Raw genomic sequence first — 19,621 nt, 5'->3', positions numbered from 1 at the left:
TTTTAATTGCAGAAATATGAGTGAGACTTAGCTCTCTTTTGCTGAGATTGTTGGAAAGAAGGAGTTTACGTACGTAGGCTAGAGGCCACTCATTTTTGGTTATGCACCGGAAAGAATCATGCCAAAACTCGTGAATCTGCAGGTTAGTACCACTCGTTCTCTTAGCTGATTCCACACTGGTGGACGGCGGTGAGAGTATCAGAGGTGGGTAGAGGGAGGTTTGCAGAATGGCCCGGTTTGGAGGTGAGAGGAAAAGGCACTTTAAAGAGCTACACCGGGGCTTCAGTCAATCTCACAGCAGCATCAAAAAGGGACAAGAAGGCCATCCTGCCTTTATCCCCCAAATAGCAGTTTCGCAGACCCTTACAAGTTCCCATATGTTTGTGAAAAACATTTTCCAAGAAATTGGCAGCGCTGCACTTTGTAGCTGATGCCAGCTCCTTTCTTGGGCCAATTCAACAGAGAGGAGAGCGGGGGTGGGGTGGGGGGGGTGCCTTGTTTTAGTGGCTGAATTGCTCTGACAAGCTTTCACATTGCCCCTCCTCTTATTAATATTCTTTCTGATGTGAGCTTGTAAAACAGAGGATTGGCTGTTAATCTCCAAGATCTCAAGGGCTTTTGGCAGTGGCCCATAATTGATGTGTTCCCATGGCTGTTGTCTGACTACTAATGATTAGGCAGCAGCGTTATCTACCAGCTAAATCAGTGTTGCTTATAAATCACACTTGATAAACTGCAGTTTCATTTCTTCAGAGTCTGTACATGTCTACATACTTTGATAGAACCGCCAGAGGCGTTTCATGATTCTGTGACAGCTCAGATTAGGTTTATTTTTCATTTCTGTTTGACAAAATATTAGACTCTAACGCACGTGAGAGACGATCTTGCCTCTGCGTGTGTTGTTGTTCTCTGACAAGTCATTGGGAGAATGCGAACCTGTACAGAGATGAGGACATGGGGGGGGGGGGAGGCCGTCTAGAACTGTCAGACAGTGCCAACTGTTATGTTGCCGTGTGGACTCTAAGTCCATGCATCAAGGTATGATTATAGAAAGGCAAGTCAAAGCAAGAAGGGTTTACTAGAGGACGAGGTGACACCATGGAAATCTTACCCGTTGACTTCACTCACCACCCACAGTGGGGACACAGATAGAGCTGCCTGGAACCGCTGGGCAATGCAGAAATGAAACCAGGAGGCACATTGCCCACACAATGGCCTTGGGAACCTCTGCTGAGCCGTGGGAGCTGTTTCTGTCACAGGTCTATGTGGCCTATGCAAACTTTCTCTGTCTACAAGCTTTTGTTACCGTTTTTAAAGCAATCCACGGCCGTCTAGGTGATCGCAATGCATAGCTACCTTGTATACGGTTTCAGAGACTGTCAGTGTGTACGGGATAGGCCCTCTTATCGAGGACTAAATACTTTCTAAGGTCACTTTGATTCTACTGTCCTGCCATTTTGTAACGTCTTGGGGCCCCTCAGACAAAGCCTCCTTGCTCACATTGATATGTTTTAGTTTTTGAAAGAGATTCTTATTAGATTGTAAAGAGGTGATTGCCTTCCTTTAGGAAAACCCTTCACGAAATCAAGGCGCTGTTCAGAGAAGTGTGTAAGGCCTGTTGGCGTTTCAACACATGTACAACTCTTATTCAGAGTGAAATGTGTTACAAGGCAATGTTGGGGAGTGGGGCGTTTTGTGAGTCCCTTGTTAGAATTCAAAGTGGTATGGGAATGTGCAGGAGAATGCATCCACTTGGGCTTCCCCAAATGCTCCCTTCTTCAGCCAAAAAAACTCCTGAAGACGGAAAACAGAAGGTACGAAAGAGCTCAAGATATTTAAAATGGTGGCTTAAAGGACATGCTTAATAGATGTGCTCTTTACACGGAAAACCCCGTTTTCGCCAGCTGAGTTTCTCATGTGGCCTCTCATTCTAGGTACGGACCCTTATTTCTTAACTGCTTCAGAAATGCCTTCGGCGTGGACACCCTTTTCCCCTTAGTAAATTTTAGGGCTGTAATTAAAACAGGGCCACAGTGGAGGACTACATGTTAATCGATAAATATCACTACTGATGAACAAAACACTTGACTTGAGAGTGGCTTATTGTAAAATGATTTCTGATTGACGGGAACCTTCTTCCTCCCCTATTTTCGTAATTAAACAAAATGTGTAAGTTATTTTGGTTATGGTTATTAGATTCTAATGTACTGTGGAAAAAGATCTATGATTAATGTAGGGAAAGTAGTCTTTCGATGGTTTAAATGGCTGCTTCATTTAGTTATGATACATAAACTGCATTAGAGTTTCTCACGGTAACTGCAAAGTATGAAAACATGCATGAAAGATATTGCATATGGTTTTGTATATACAACGTATGTATCCACATGTAAGGGATGGATGATGATATTAAAACAGGAGTTTTAAAGAGGTTCAAACCATCTCCCAATGATATTTTCTATTTGAATATATATGCACTGTGGATATGAGTTTTACAAAGTGGGTTACAAACTGCAAAAATAAATATACGTTCTTCATTTTTAAAAAAGATACCAGTTCTTCTTGACTGATGATTTAAATCATGATTCAAATCAGCCTGATTTAAATTTAGCTACGACTATTTGCAGGTGCTTAGCAAAATTAACTGGAAATTATTTTTAACATTAAGGGAGAGCATAAAAGGAGTGTACATGTTAACTGCATTATGGGAAGCATCCCCCCTACAAAGGACTCATAGTTGGACCTAAGTGTACAGAATATGTCCCCCAAGGTCATCATCACATCACATAAAATTTCTTAGATATACTGGTTAACAAATCTTGGCCAGGTCAGTGTCCACTCCAAACATTGTGCTCACATGTTGATTTTTGGAGCCAATCTCTCTTTCTCTTTTTAAAATCATGTTATTGGGGGCTCGTACAACTCCTATCACAATCCATTCATCCCATTGTGTCAAGCATGTTTGTGCATGTGTTGCCATCATCATTTTCAAAACATTTTCTTTCCATTGGAGCCCTTGGCATCAGCTCCTCATTCCCCCACCCTCCCTCACAAACCCTTGATAATTTCTAAATTATTATTTTGTCATGTCTTACACTGTCCAATGCCTCTCTTCACCCACTTTTCTGTTGTCCGTCCCCCAGGGGGAGGGGGTTATATGTAGATCATTGTGATCCATTCCCCCTTTCTCCCCCACCTTCCACTTCCCTTCCTGGTATCTCTACTCTCATTATTGGTCCTGAGGGCTTCTTCTGTCCTGGATTCCCTGTGTTTGCAGCTCAGATCTGTACCAGTGTACATCCTCTGGTCTAGCCGGATTTGTAAGGTAGAATTGGGATCATGATATTGAGAGGAAAGTTGTTTGTTTCATCAGTGCTACACTGCACCCTGACTGGCTCATCTCCTTCCCACACCCCTTGTGTAAGGGAATGTCCAGTTGCCTACAGATGGGCTTTGGATCCCCACTCTGCATGCAGCCAATCTCTTATGACTTGATGTGAGCAAGACTTAAAAGCAGACCTTGTTTGATAAGTGTGTGTTTGGGTGTTTTGCTGCAGCCGAGTTGTTTGTCGTACCCATATAAAACCTGCTCAGACATGAGTGGCGTATGTAAAATTGAATAAATATTCTGGAATTATGGATGTCAAAGCAGTGCAGCTTTCTCCTACCCACCATCATCTCCATGCCTTTTTGACTTTCAGTAGTACTATAGTCAACTATAGCAGATTATTAACGAGAATGGATTAGCGACTGCCAGCAGAAATGGATAATAATAACATTGATTTTTATTTACATTTGGATATTCCTTTGAGACCATTTTCAACGAGTTTGTTTCATTTGATTCTTTAAGCACCACTATGAAATAGCTAGGGCAAGTATTCTTCATTTCATTTTGTGGATGCTGACGCTTGAAGGTCCTGCCTCATTCTTCTACTGGGATCCCTCCCAGGACACCAGCCTTTGTCCTGATGAAAAGATAATTGTTTCCTCTAAATTAAATCTTATTATGGGACCAGTTCTAATAAGTATAAATGTTCAATTATAAATCTATCCCCAGATATTTTGAAGTTTGTCGGTTTTTTTCATTTAATTTGAAAAATTGCCCTCTGCCATCTTAGAGACCTCTAACATATTTTTAATACATTGGCTTAGCCATGTGACAAATTAAACAAGCCCTATTAATATGTTCTACTGAGGTTGGTGGGAACAGTGTATGGTAGGGATGACAGTAATAGATAGCGCTTGTTGAACTACTTACATGATGGGCACAATCGGCCTTAATGTGATTACCTCCCTTGAAGTGTCTATTATATTAATTATAAGTAGTTTATCTTCAGTTCCCCACTTTTTTTTAACAATTTATTGGGGCTCGTACAATTCTTATCACAGTTCATACATATACATACATCAATTGTATAAAGCAAATATGTACAGTCTTTGCCCTAATCATTTTTTTCTCCTCTTTCCTTTTTTTACATTTTATTAGGGACTCATACAACTCTTATCACAATCCATACATATACATACATCAATTGTATAAAGCACATCCATACATTCCCCGCCCCAATCATTCTCAAGGCATTTGCTCTCCACTTAAGCCCCTTGCATCAGGTCCTCTTTTTTTTCCCCTCCCTCCCCTTTCCCCCCTCCCTCATGTGCCCTTGGTAATTTATACATCGTTATTTTGTCATATCTTGCCCTATCCAGAGTCTCCCTTCCCCCCCTTCTCTGCTGTCCCTCTCCCAGGGAAGAGGTCACATGTGGATCCTCAGTTCCCCACTTTGTAGGTGAAACAACATAGGCTTAGGAAAGTAAAGTGACTTGTCCAAGATCCTGGCAGACAGGGTTCACTGTGAGAGTCAAACACACGGATGGTGCCTTTACACGGTCCTCCTCAGTGCAGCAGTAGAACTAGGACACTGGGCCTGGGACATTGGCCTGTCTGCCACTCTTCTCCGAGAGGGAAGTGGCTTTAGACAGGTGGATTCAGCCATCCCATCCATGACTGGACTCTTCTGGATGAAGAAAACTGGACTTCGGGATTACCCACTTCATTTCTGATCTACAACAAGATGTATTTAGCAACAGTGATTGTTTCATTTGATTCATTCACTTGTTAGAATTAAGATAAAATATTTTGCTTTCAAGAATCCAAAGGCCACCAGAAGCACATTGCAATTACAGGAGATGCCAATTTCTACTCCTTTGGGAATAAAACAACAATAGTACAAACACAAACCCAGTGTCATTGAGTTGATTCCAACTCATAGCAATCCTGTAGGACAGAGTAGAACTGCCCCTTGTGGGTTTCTGAGACTGTAAGTTTTTTTTTTTTTTACAGGTATACACAACCTCCTCTTTTCCCCTCAGAGCATCTGGTGGTTTCGAACTACTGAATTTGCAGTTAGGAACCCAATGCATCACCCACTACTTCTTGAAGCAGTAGTAGAGTATAACTTGATGATAAAAACACCCCATTGCCATTGAATCGATGGACTTAAGTCCATTCTAATTCACAGTCCAGCTCTATAGGTGACTTTACAGAAGCAGACTGGCCTCGTCTTTCTCTCTAAAGCAGTTGGTGGGTTTGAATCACCGACCTTGTGGTTGGCAGCCTAATGCCTAATCTACAGTGCCATACAGCCTCCATCTATTGAATTGTGTGTGTACATATCAAACACAATGCATATATGCCTGCATATGGATATACAGACGAACTTGGAAGCACTGTGAAGTCAGGGATCTTATCTGTCTACATTATTAGTGTCTAGAACAATAATAGTTGGCATAATGGAAAGATGGTCAGTAAATAGTTACTGAGTGCTTTAAATTATGCCCCCCCCCACCAAAATCAGCAAGTGCTATATGGATTCTCAAGTCTTTTTCTGGTCATGACTTCTGTCTGGGTTTTAGTAGGAGGAGAACCAGGAGTAGTGGGTATATGAATTTGTTTCTCTTTGCCCCTTACTTACAACTGGGTCTGTATTTGTGCTTCTTTTTCTGAACACTTCTCTGTCCCCCTGTTTCCCTTCCTTCCTGCTCTTCCAACATGCTCTTGTCCCATTCCTTCCCACTAACAAAACCTATGAGGGGGCAGGTAGGCCCCCAAACCTGGAATTATTATTTTTTTTACAACGTACTCTCCATTACACTTAATACATTTGTGAAATCTGCGATTCCATTCTTGGAAACATTTTTTCAAACTCATCTGTTTAGATGACTGACAGTGCCTCTCATTTTTCCTCACCTCTTCTACATCATCAAATTGCTGTCCTTTCATGTCCCTCTTCATTCGTGAAACAAAAAGAAGTCACATAGAATGAGATCAGGTGAGTAAGGTGCGTGGGGGCAAGAGAGGCATGCTGTTTTTTGCCAAAAACTGGCACAATGAGATGCCTGTGTGAGCAGGTACATTGTCATGGTGGTCAAACCAGTCAGTCCCCCATCTGCCACAAATCAGGTCTTTTTTTGGGTCACGCACTATTATGCAATCTTTTCAGAACCTCTGAAGAGAAAGCTTGATTAACAGTCTGACCTGTTGGCATGAACTCCAAATATACTACTAGTTGACATTTTCGTCCATTCAGAAAGTTGATGGATGTCCAGAACGAGGTTTATCATCAATCGACATTTCACCTTTTTTGAAATGAGAAAACCACTCATACACGTGAGTTTTTCCCATTAGTGCTGCCTTGTAAGCTGTGTTCAGCATTACAACAGTTTCTGTGAAACAAAATTTCACAGCCTCACCTGTTCTCTTAAATTGGCCATCACCAAAATGAAGTTCGAGTGAAACTGCTTGTATGAAAAAAATTCACTGTGACCAGAGAAAACCTTCCCAGGTGACTCCACTGGGTGCACTCACTCCGAGCAAGTTGTTCACCTGGCAGGAAAACTGCATAGTGCAAAAGCTCTGCTCCGTCCAGTGCAATTCTGGTTTTTTGGGGTACCCCCTGTACATTAAAGCCCAAAGCAAAGCCTATGCATGCCATTAAAGAGGCAGGCCTTTTCCATGAACCACAGCCAAGGGTTGGCAAACTTTTTTTCTGTAAAGTGTTCTGTAAAGCCCATGGTGACTATTTTAGAACTTGCGGGCCAAGATGCAAAATCAAGGTGACAACGTCACCAACTGATATAGAACCCCCAGACTCATCTTTGCATTTCTCTTCTCCCACCCCAGTCTCTCCTCCCCACCCCCCAGGCTGTTCTCGCTCCCTGGTTGTTTAGGAGCCAGTGAGTGAGTGGGTCCCCACTTAGAGCAACCTTATGCACGACAGCAAGAAGCACCCACATCCTGCGCATCCTCACATGTGCTCCTGAGCCCATTCTTGCAGCCCCTGTGTCCATCCTGCGCCTGAACCCATTCTTGCAGCCCCTGTGTCCATCCTGCGCCTGAACCCATTCTTGCAGCCCCTGTGTCCATCCTGCACCTGAGCCCATTCTTGCAGCCCCTGTGTCCATCCTGCGCCTGAGCCCATTCTGGCAGCCCCTGTGTCCATCCTGCGCCTGAGCCCATTCTTGCAGCCCCTGTGTCCATCCTGCGCCTGAGCCCATTCTTGCAGCCCCTGTGTCCATCTGTTGCTGGGAAGGCCTGCCTCTTTTTCTGCTGCCTTAGAGCTCTGTAATGGCTTCCTGACTGCTGCCTCCGGTCTTTGCTATTACCCCACCCCCACCCCAGTCAATTCTCGCCACGACTCCCGGTGTTCTTTTTACCACATGAGAATCCGAGCCAGTCCCCTACATAAAATTCCTCAGTGCTCCCTTCCACCGTGATGATAAGGCCTCCAATTCTTCATCCAAGACTGAACTCTTTCTTCAGCCACATTTCTCCCTGACCCCCAAACTTTTGAGCTCTTAACAAAGTTATGACATCCAGAACCACTCAGCTCTGCCTGCGACTTCCATCCCTTTCTGAATATGGCCTGCCCCACCCCCTACACTCCCATCATGCTCTGGGTCTAACTGACTCTATCCAGCCCAGGCCACAGGTTCCCTACGCTTCAGCAACCGTTGGTCTCCTCTGCCAGCATCCAGGCTCCCTTAGCGGCATAACTAGAGGCACATAATAGGCACCTGGTGGACATTCCTGCCGAGAGAATGACTTCCTCAACAGTGAGGTGGCTTTAGCAGCAAGCCTTATGGTCATGGTGGTGGGGGGGGGGTGGGGGTGGGGAGTGGCAGGAGGGTTTGGGATTAATTCATGTTCCCCTGCCACACAAACTAGGCCCTTCTATCCATCCTTGTTGAGGGGTTGGAATACTTATCAACCATGTGCCTATTCTCCTCTCTCTAACCATTTGGTTTACTTCCATGCTAAAGTGGGTTGGCTTAGCACAGTGGGTCTCAACCTTCATAATCCTGCGACCCTTTCATACAGTTGCTCATGTTGTGCTAACCCCCAACCATACAATTATTTTTGTTGCTACTTCATCACTGTCATTTTGCTACTGTTATGAATCGGGCGACCCTAGTGAAAGGGGGTCGTGACTCACAGGTTGAGAATCACTGGCTTAGCATCTATTTATAGTCATTTTCTACCCCAACCCCCTGCCCCCAAATAGACCTGGTCTTGTTAAAACCTAAAGCAGCATAGAAGGATTTAAAATGAGACATACTCCCTTTCTCTGTATGTTCTTACATGGATAAAGTTTCTGGAAGGAGGCACAGGAAACTGGTAGGCGGCAGGTTCTCTCTGGAGGGTGACCCCTTCAATGGCTTTGAAGTCTGCTCTGTTCACAGTTGGGCATACAGAATTGTGTACCTGCTGATAGCTCTTTTGTGTGTGACTCTGCTTGAGGGGACTTTTACAAGTCTGAATTAAGGCGTAGAACTTGGGAGCGGACATAGCAGCCAGTCTATGTTCTTTTACTCTTTCTTCCAGCCCTAGAGATAACTGTTAAGACTTTGGTTTTTATCAATTAGATGAACAAAGAAACTCTCCCTACCTTTCAGTGGGGCTGTAATAGTGAAACGTGAGCCCTTTAAAGCACATATACATATACATACATATGTATATTTGATGCTAGGAACTATACAATTTCCTTTAACATGCTATTTCACATCTGTGATACAGTGTTTTACTGAGCCATGCGGTGATTCAATACGAAATTAAAATGCCAGCAACCAATTTCCTGAAATTGGTCAATACTTTGAATAGGTATTTGGAAGGGATTAGGGACAAGAGGGCCATGGTAAAGTCTCAGATCTATGATGGCTTTTTATGAAAACGATTTAGGTTTTGCAGAGAGGGAGGAGAGCGGGGAGTGGGTCTGCGATGGAACCCGGGCGGGGAATAAGAACTGCATGCTTCTGGGAGTTTAGGAGCTCTTGGGTAAGCGTTGGTCTGCCTATCACAAGGTTGGCAGTTCAAACTCATGAGCAGCTCTTGCGAGAGAAAGATGAGGCTATTTCAGCTATCCTATATAAGATCCTAGGAGTCAGAATCAACTTGATGACAGTTGTTTTTCTTTTTCTTTGTTTCGGGGGTGTTGGTGGTTGCGGGGCTTGGTGGTTTCAGGAGAGAGCTTTTTTACCCTTGCCACACAATGTGACTCTTTCATTCTTTCAGACCCAGGCACTTCCTCATTATTTCATTTGTGAGAGCCAGCATGTAGTGTGTTAATAATTCAGATGTCTACCTTCATAGGACTGCAAGGGAAGCTTCTGGTGTAAGGTGACTGACGGACAGCGGCTCCTGAGAGCATTGGCGGTCCGGGACCGGCTTGCTTTCCTCGTAGTCTCTCTTCTCCCTGCTGACATCTGTTAGCGTTAGGCTGAGAGGTCTTCAGCCTTTCGTTTTCCCCACAAGGACAAATTAGGGGTCTTTCAAAAATAGGCAGTATGTATTCATGATCAGTATCTGACAAGCACAGATGAGTTTTGATATCAAACCAAAGTCTCCCCTAGTGGGCCCTCAGTTGGGTCCCCTAGCAAAGGAAGGACACACACACACACACACACACACACACGTCTGGTAGTTCTTAGATCATTCACCTAGCAACAGTAGGCTCAAGCATCAGAATCTTACAAACCCAGAGTTTAGTACACAACGAACTTTGAAGTCTCTCTCTCCTGAGGTGGTTGGGGGAAAGATTTCAAGGATAGGAAACAGATTTGTTTGGAACTCCTGAGGCATTCAGCTCTGCGCCAAGCAAAGGGACTCATGCGAAAGACGACTCCGAGAAGACAGGCTTTTAAAATGCCTTTGTCGTTGGCTCCTTTCTGTGTGGCTTACTTCTGTGTTTTGAGAGCCTGCAGAGTAGGCAGCATGAGAGGAAGTCAGCGAACACTTATGGGCAAGATAGGAAAACACCGATCATTTACTGCTCCTACTTAAAGTCACCCGGCTTTTTGATCAGTGAAGGCTGTCAGCGGCCCTCTCAGAACAGCTCAGGTGTCTAGTGGTTCAGCAGTCGGGTCAGCTCCCCCCCGCCCCCCGCCCCAACATTGATGAAACCACTGAGTGTGTGACAAATGATGCAGTCTGGTGAGGAGGCTCCTCAAGGCCAGAGCCCTCGTGCCCCCTTTCCACCTCCGCCAGGGTCAGTTTGCTAGGGCACCCAATTGAGGGCCCACTAGGGGAGGATTTCGGTTGGCATCGAAACAGACACTTTCAAGGCTCTTGAGGAGAATGGTTTAATTCTTTACATACTGAATACCTTCTGTGTTGCCGGAGAGCGAGGGTAAAAACAGTCAATGTTGCCTGAAGTGTGTGCTGTGGGCCTGCCCTCGGAGTCTCTTCCAGACCACCTCCCTCATCTGCCCCCACATAGGACCATGGATACTGGGTTGGTTGGCATTCTGCGATTGTAATGATTTTATCAGGGGCTGGGATCCCAGCCTGGGGTGGGAGAGCAGGTGTCTTGTCGGTGCTGGCGTTGGATCAAGTGTCTGGACCATCCCCCGGCTGCGTTCTCCCACGCTGCATTGGGCCGTTTTTTATTTAGGGCCGCACGCCGTCTGCATAACTGGATGGAGAGAGTGGGATTGGTGTTGTACTCCCCAATCAGTGGGCAGAGGTAGCTCTGACGAGCGCTGGATGATTTAAAATATCAGCAAAGACAAAATAACCGAGCCTTGGTTTCTGCTTAAAAGGAGGTTTTAAAGGGAATGGGTATCTGCTCGTGGGTAACTGAGCTGTCCTATTCCCAACAGTGTGCAGGGGAGTGTGAGAGAGAGACCGCACGAACAGTGAAAGCGCTCCGCACATGCTCTTTTGCGTTCTCTGTGCTAAGTAGTAGTGACTGCTGCTGCTGCTGCTATTTTGTTTCCGGGACTGGGCTTTGCAATTAGACTTGGCCTTGCATTTCAGCTCCTTGGAGAAGTTTCCATTCTCTGAGATCTTCCATTTCTACCTTGGTAAAATGATGCTTTCAGCATGAACGGAGATGGAATAAGTATGGTGCCTGATACTCAGCAGCAGACCCTTCAGTCAGAACTTGCCTGTGCTCGTTCCTCAGCAGGCTGTGAAATGTGTGTGTGTGTGTGTGTGTGTGTGTGTGTGTGTGTGTGTGTGTGTGTATTATTGAGATCACAGTTCTGAAAGGGACCCTCAACCACATCTAGGAGGGAGCATGAAAGCGATGACCAGAGTACAGTTGTTCAGGATTGCCCGTCACAGTTGGAATTTCACCCATGGCAATTAATTTTGGAGAAAAGATGGGTGCTCAGGGAAGCCGATTTTTAAGCTCCCCCGGCTTCACCAATGAAGCCGTGTAACGCCAAGGTTGACGAGGCAAAGAGACTTGCAGGGGCTGTGCTCACCTTTAAAGAGCTGTGATGTGCCCTACACTGGAGTGCAGTCTGTGTCTAAGCCTTTTTAAATGAAAGAGGCGACTGTGGGCAATCTCCTAAAACAAAGACCAGGATGCAGAGCGAATGTGAGTCTTACGGAGTCATACCCCAGCGTGGTCACAGAAGGTAAAAATATGGACTCTGAGCAAAATAAAACACCATCCCCATTTAGATGGTTGGTGATGAGTGAATCCTAGGATTGAGGGGGTTAATAGCAGGACCAGAGTGGAGATTTGCGGCAACAGATGGAAGAAACACGGGGCGCGCTCCCCAGTCAGCGTTTAGACGTGACGGAAGCTGTTCATGGGGACAGCTTGCTTGACTTCAGCATGGGGCTTGCCCCGTCCCCCTGGTTCTTTGTTGGCTCCAGGCGGGGCAGCGGTCTCCATGGAGTACCCCACCAGCCCTGCCCTAGTGAGGCTTCCCCATTTGCCTTCCGTTTCCTGGTACTGCAAACCATCCTGGGGCTCCACAGTCGGGCGCTTGGGTGACGAAAAGCTGCCGCAAACAGCACTGCAGCTGCGCAGCCTTGCTCGCTAATCAGCACTCAGGAAGCCCTGGAAACAAGGTGAACAGAAAATATTGCCAGAGTCTCTGCGGATTGTGTTTACCCCCTTTTCCCTCCAGCCCTCCGATGACACACACTAAGTGCCGCTATCTGTGTAAATAACCTTTTCTTCCCCGCCTCCCTCCCTCCCCGCTCCCCGTCTCCCCGGCTGCCTTACGCTGAGGCGTTCTGTGATAGATAGCCAGGCTACTGCTCAGCGTGCACCAACACCTGGGAATAATCATGCAAGAATAGCAGTGAGAGACTGCCGCGCGTCTGTTCTTGACATTAACTTTCCTCAGTTTGACAGGCTGCCACCACCAGCTGTTAGACTTATGGGTCTTTTCTTTCTTCTTCCCTCCCCCTTTCCACTGGCGATGGCAGCGTCCCTGCTTCCCCCGTTGGGGCTCTAATAGGTCACGTCAGTGTCCCATCAACATGATAGGAAAGCGCTCTGACAAAGGAACATTGCTAAGCCAGTCCGTTTTCTGTTCTCTTTTATTCTCCTTAGTAATATTAATAGGCCGATTGCCCCCGCCCCTATTGCAAACAGAGAATACCTCTTTAGAACGGTATTAGGGTTTGGGACCCCCACCCCCACACACCCCATTCATAATTTGAATGTTGCCCAGCCTAGCCTTTATCCATACAGGACCAAACCATCTATCTCTTTCTTTTTAGTTTAGGTCTCCAGTATGTTGCTAATACCGGTCATCATAGCGACAGTAGCAGGAGCCATGATTTATTGTCACTCTGTGGGAAGCCCCGTGCCCAGGCCAGTGGCCTGAGCTCACCTAGTCACCGTGTTACCAGGTGTTGCTTCCATTGTACAGCTGGAGGCACCGAGACCCACAGGGAGCCAGCCGGAGTTTGTGGGAGAGCTGGGGCTCTGGAGTCGAAAAGCAGTCCCTTCCCAGTTCTGCCTTCAGGGATGGGCCGCACCCTTTTATTCTTTTCACTGGGGCCGGCCGCCAGGAGGATGCTGTTGGGAGGATGCTGTCATCTCTGTGGTCCTCAGGCTGTAGTGTTTCTGTGGGCAGGGGGCCGGCTGGTTTCTGAAGCCCACTGAGGCCTGGCCTGGTTAGGGGTGGCTGTGTGAAGGCAGTTAGCCCTGGAGGAGGGGCCTGTAGGGGTGCGGAGCGCTGCAAGGAGGGTGCAGCGCAAGATGCTTGGGACGAGGTGGTGCCGCAGCGCCGGACAGTGCGGTGAGACCCGGACGGATGTCAGCGAATGAAAGAAGCGGTGTTCCCCCAGGCTGAGCTTCTAAGGGCTAAGCACCTTTTCTTACGTTTTTAACACCCTTAAACTGCACTTAACCGTGCATTTGGAGGGGATTATAGATTTATGCTAAATATGGTAAAACAGCAAAAGGAGCTTTGTCAGGTACTGTGTAGGGTTAGGGAGCTACAATATCAGATGGGGACTGTATTTTTTTCAAGTCAGTGTTTAGGGAGAGCTAAGCATTGTGCTGAGCATTTCCTATGCACGAATTGTCTCTTAGCAACCCTCTGCGGGTAATTATTTATTATTAATAGTCTTCCTGAGAAGGTTTTTCCTAATTGCCATTATCATTGTAATTTTACTCCCAGATAAATGTTTCCAAAAGATATTCACAACCTCTCATCATGATGATTCCCCTTACTCAGATGCAGGCACAGTGGACCTTAGAGAGGCCATGTAGCTTGTCTCCTGCCGGCAGGGCCAGGATTTGAACCCACGCCTGTGTGATAACTCTCTGAGCTGATGCACTTGCCTACTGGTGGGTCCTGGTGGGAGCCCCCCCACCTCTGCCTTCATGAGCTCCATTGTTTGAAGAAATTATGATTTAGCATATAAAGATCAGTGGCCCGGAAATCAGAGTATGGTAGGGCTTATCTTTTGTATTCAGCCAATAGAACTATTGAAAAGCCCCCGAAAAGCTTGCATTTGGTATGTGTGGTTGGTTTGTGTTACACACCACAGCGTGCACTGGAAAATTATTTTTTTGGGGGGTGGGAGAAGCACCTCCCACTGGGACATCACCTGGCAGAAAGAATGGGCCACCCTTTTCTGTCTCTCAGTGTTGGCTCCCTTCCTCTGCATTGTCCGCTTGTAGGTTGCGACTCTTTTATGGTCACCTGGGCTGCCACTGGACAGCTTGTTCTTTTTGCACAAAACTAGCCCTCAGTTTTCTTTAGCGTGAGTAGGTCAGGCTTGGGGAACTTCCAGATAAAACATGTTGCAATTGTCGCCCGGAAAAGCAGGTGGCTTGAACTTACTAGCCAGGGTGAAGCAGGAGGGCGGCGGCTGCTCAGCGCTGGCAGTCAGTGCCACAAGGAGCGTGGGCCCAGCGTGTAACACACCCTGCATTTCTTACTCCAAGCGATAATGGAAATTTAGATACTTTGTCAATTTTTAAAAGATGATGGTCCAAATCATTTCTGTGTTGTAAAAAGACACCCCCACCCCTTTCCTCTTCTGACGCTGGAAGAAGGGGATGCAGGAGACAATGGGTAGGTGGGATTTGAGCTCCTCCCCTAAATCCTGAAACCCCTTTGCAAGGGAGGGCTCCCCTATACTCTGCTGAGTCGCAGAGGCAGTTGGTAGTGCTGATCCAGGTGTCAGGAGGAATGGCAAGGCCGAGTTCCTATGAGGGAAGCTAGGGCAATGGAAAGGCTAAGAGAGAAAATCATTCGTGTAAGTCAAATTGTTGAACTTGGAAAACCAATATAAACCTGTTGAGTTTCAGAGCCTTTGTCTGTTTTCTCAGTGCGGGTTTGTGCAGCGAAGTTGATCATTGTTGTTGGGTTTTTTAGTCATACTTTCTGAAACTAGCCTTCCCATTTTAAAATTTGTGAGAACACAGCTCCCAAGTTCCCACTTAAGATCCAATAAATATCATAAGTAAATATCGTTATTGTATTTGGATTGTGGTCATAGAAATAAATTCAGCTAACATATCTATAAGCCATGGGTACCATGCCCCTCCTCAAGCCATCAAGACCCAGTGCCCAACAGAAGAAACATGAGTGTGTGTGTAGCTACGTGGGTAAGTCAAAAAGTATCAACACCGGCATTCCAGTTCATATATGCACACATTTCCTTGAAGTAAAACCTATTTAAACGTGTCCATGTGACCAGTGCTTGGTTACAGACAAGTCAAGTACTTTTTTTTTTTTTAACAATTTATTGGGGCTCATACAATTCTTATCACAGTTCACACATATACATACATCAATTGTATAAAGCACATCTGTACAGTCTTTGCCCTAATCATTTTTTTCTCCTCTTTTTTTTACATTTTATTAGGGACTCATACAACTCCCATCACAATCCACACATATACATACATCAATTGTATAAAGCACATCCATACATTCCCTGCTCCAATCATTCTCAAGGCATTTGCGCTCCACTTAAGCCCCTTGCATCAGGTCCTCTTTTTTTCCCCCTCCCTCCCCTTTCCCCCCCCTCATGTGCCCGTGGTAATCTATACATCGTTATTTTGTCATATCTTGCCCTATCCGGAGTCCCCCTTTCCCCCTTCTCTGCTGTCCCTCTCCCAGGGAAGAGGTCACATGTGGATCCTTGCAATCAGTTCCCCCTTTCCAACCCACTCACCCTCTACTCTCCCAGCATCGCCCTTCACACCCTTGGTCCTGAAGGTATCATCCACCCTGGACTCCCTGTACCTCCAGCCCTCATATGTACCAGTGTACAGCCTCTGTCCTATCCAGCCCAGCAAGGCAGAATTCGGATCATGGTAGTTGGGGGGAAAGAAGCATCCAGGATCTGGGGGAACGCTGTGTTCTTCATCGGTACTACCTCACACCCTAATTAACCCATCTCCTCTCCTAAACCCCTCTATGAGGGGATCTCCATTGGCCGACACTTGGGCCTTGGGTCTCCACTCTGCACTTCCCCCTTCATTTAATATGGTATATACACACACACACACACACACACACACACACACACACACACGACAAGTCAAGTACTCTTAAGCAAAATGTTTACCTTCGTCTTGTTAGTCGCTTAGTCTTCAAAGAAAAGGATGATAGGGGATCCTGCTGGGCCAAATTCAAGGCAAAGAGAAAGGTCAGCTCAAAGGCATACATCTTGATAGATATCCTTGAGGGACACAAAGCCATCATGGAGCTTATCGGGAAGACAGTGTGAGAAAATGAGAGGGCACAGTGGTGGGAAAAAGGGTCAGGACAACTGCCCCAAGGACTCTCCTTCCACCCTAACAATGTCCTTGTTCATTCTTGGGAGGGTAGCAGGAATCGGCCTATGGGAATTTCTCCGGGATAGTAAAGCCCGTCCACCCTGTAGCCCTGATCTTGCCGTTTAAGACTTCTTTCTGTTTCCCAAACTCAAAGAACCTTTCCAGCGCCCATGAGGTGAGTCCCTTGAGGACGTCCAGACTGCCCTTGTGCTGCAGTGTAGATTTCAGTGTGCAGAATGACCCAGGGAAGGTGTTGGAGAAATGGAAACACCGTTTTTCTTAGAAATGTGTAAACCTGGGTAGACCTGGGTAGAAATGTGTAAACCTGCCAAGAAGCAATCGCTTCCCGCGTTGGTGCTTTGTTTAACATGGGTTTCTGTGATTTTGTTGTACTGGTTTTGGACTTACCCTCATACATGCAAGTGTATTGATGACGTTATCTATTAAGATAGGGATTTAGTGCAGAAAGCCTATTAAGGATAGGGCTTGCCATCAGTTTTATAAGACCAAAGAATCCATTTCCAGTGGAAGAAAATGGACTTTGTAGACATTGGCTGGCCCTCCCTAGGTTACAAGCTAACTGGGGAAGTTTTTGCAGTCCTGAAAGCCTCCTGTTACCCGCCCTGCCTTTGGGGCTTACCTTGCCTTGCTGTGTCTTCGTTGCAGAATTGATGCAAATCCTCTTCATCTTTTTTATTCTTTTCTATTCCTGGGCCTGGTTTATAGAGTTTAAATTATATTTGTTCTCTTGGTAGTGATATCTCTTGCTGATTTTGCTACATAAAGAATATTTTCCGAGTACAGCTCTGTTTGCCTGTTCAGTTTACATGAGCAACATCAAATTGTGGTTAATTTACAACCGAGTCTATAGCTAGAAAAGCTAGCTATAGGGAGCTAAGCAGACAGGCAGGGGGCCCCCCTCCCCCCTCCATCCCCAGAGTGCACTAGCTGGTTTATAATTTTCCTTGTTCATATTTTTTTTTATTCGGGGAAGATTCTAATCTCACACAATCGTTTAATTGTGATAAAGACCAGGAAGTAGCACTGGAATTACCCTCCCTTACATTTACTCCCCCAGGACCGTTTTGTCCTCTTGTCAGCTCCATTTTGAAATAGTAACTCTCCATGTAAACTTTGATCCACACTAAGCTGCAGGTACAAGAATGCCTACATCTCCATATATGGGTTTGGGGGCTGTTAAAAGCTTTTCTTTCTTGAGCTCTGTGATCAAGGATGCAGAACAAGAAAAAGCGGGGAGCCAGAGGAGTTGTACGGCAGCTCCAAGAGCAGGAAATTAAGCTCTTTTGGTTTTTTTTAACATGCAGATGGGTGAAGGGCTGTTGCCGCATCCTGGAGCACTCAGGCAAGCGAGCGCAGGTTGATCATTTCGGTGAAATGCAAACTGTAGAAATAGTTTCTACAGTCATATGAACGAGGTGCCGTCACAGATGACTGCTTCAGCTGTTTAACTAGGAGCACACTTCCCCTTATGATTTCTCTTGAAATGCATTCAAGAGAAAAAGAGGAAACACAAAACAGCAACTAAGACTATTTAATATGATGACTGTAGCCAAGTGTTTGTCGATCTGTCATGAAGGCTAACAAGAGAAGGTATCTTACCGAATGACCTGCATGCCTTCGTAGGCATCGAATTCGATAGTCCAGCAGGTAAAACATGCAGGGCGATGCCAGGCATGTCCATATGCACTATGGAGGCAGAGGTCATCCGGCGCCCTCATCCAGCTGTGCTTTGCATTGATCGGGCTTTTCCACCTTGATAAACGCTCAGAAGGGTCAAAAGTGTCCTGCAGCAGTTACTAGCAGTCCCTGAGGCAGGACGAGGGAATGGATGGGTGGGTAGGTGATCTGGGTATTCAGTGCCTGTGTAGCCTGAGAATCCATGATGGCCAGACTCCTACCAAGTTGGAGGTATAAAAAGGATCCCCTTGCTGCTGTTTTCGGCTTGCAGGAGAGATGATGCACCTCAGGGTTTTGTATTTGGCTGTCCTTGCAGTTACCTGGATTGGATTCATCGGCGATCTTAAAAAACTAAATGTACCGGACCCTTTGCATTATTGTTAGTGTTGGGCACACACCTGTCCCCTCTGACAGAAATCCTGTGTATACCTTGCAGGAGGGCGTCTAATGAGGAGTCAATGCTTAAGGTGTTAGAAATCCCAGTTTATGTGATTCCGTCTGGGTAATCCACTTCCTGGGCTTTCTTTAGTCGACAGAGTAAGTGCCTATGTTTCAGGGGTGATTGAATTAATCATGTTGTACAAGCTCCTCGGAAGCAATTTTAGTCCATCTCTTGCAAGATGCATGTGGCCCCTAGGAGGGTTTTTCCTTTTTCTTTATTTTTAAAAAGATAATCACTGCCAGCAGAAAATCCTTTTCGTTGTACGAAGCCCGTTTCCATATGAACCAAAGTTTGCCCTTGGTGAACGTAGAAGAGACAGCCGCTTTGATGGCCTGCTTGTAATCCAGGAAGCCAGAGCTCAAATGTGTTGACCTTGTTTGGCATGAAAACAAACAGGCAAAACCCCAAACCACAAAGGTGCCCTTCTTCCTCTCCATTCTATTTTGGCCCCATTCAACCATTGAAAAATGTGTGGTACTTGCGAGTGGAATTTGGAATGGTGATGTATTCTGGAAGTGATGTGAACTGATGACGTTGAGAAGCAGCCGCAGAATGCAGCGCCACTGCAGTAAGCCTGTCTGTTTTTCAGGTTGACCCCCTGTTTACAGTGCCAGCACCGCCACCACCGATTTCCAGCAGTCTCACGCCTCAGATTCTACCCTCCTACTTTCCCCCATCTTCATCCAATATTGCAGCACCGGTTGAACAGCTTTTGGTTCGGACGCGTTCTGTGGGTGTCAATACGTGTGAAGTTGGAGTAGTGACAGAGCCAGAGTGTCTTGGGCCCTGTGAACCTGGGACCAGTGTGAATTTGGAAGGGATCGTGTGGCATGAAACAGAAGAAGGTAAATACCATTTATTTTTTATATATTTCCTCATACCCTCTTCACCCTGAATGTGTTTGTGCATACCTCTGATGGGGAGTGGTGGCGTGGTA

General features: G+C 46.0%; 1 protein-coding gene across 7 annotated transcripts in view; it reads left to right on the top strand.

Moving 5' to 3' along the window:
- The window catches only part of ZNF608 (zinc finger protein 608), a 119,608-nt gene that overhangs the window by 35,178 nt on the left and 64,809 nt on the right, over positions 1-19,621 (top strand). For all 7 annotated transcript variants that reach the window (XM_075541464.1, XM_075541466.1, XM_075541463.1 and 4 more), the window contains one exon: positions 19,274-19,529. In XM_075541464.1, the coding sequence (XP_075397579.1) occupies positions 19,274-19,529 (256 nt within the window). The remainder of the gene's footprint in view (positions 1-19,273; positions 19,530-19,621) is intronic.

This window comes from Tenrec ecaudatus, chromosome 2 (assembly GCF_050624435.1).
Source record: "Tenrec ecaudatus isolate mTenEca1 chromosome 2, mTenEca1.hap1, whole genome shotgun sequence".
In the NCBI taxonomy this organism is placed as follows: domain Eukaryota; kingdom Metazoa; phylum Chordata; class Mammalia; order Afrosoricida; family Tenrecidae; genus Tenrec; species Tenrec ecaudatus.
Note: the sequence above shows the minus strand (reverse complement) of the source record. Positions and strands in the feature narration are given on the sequence as shown.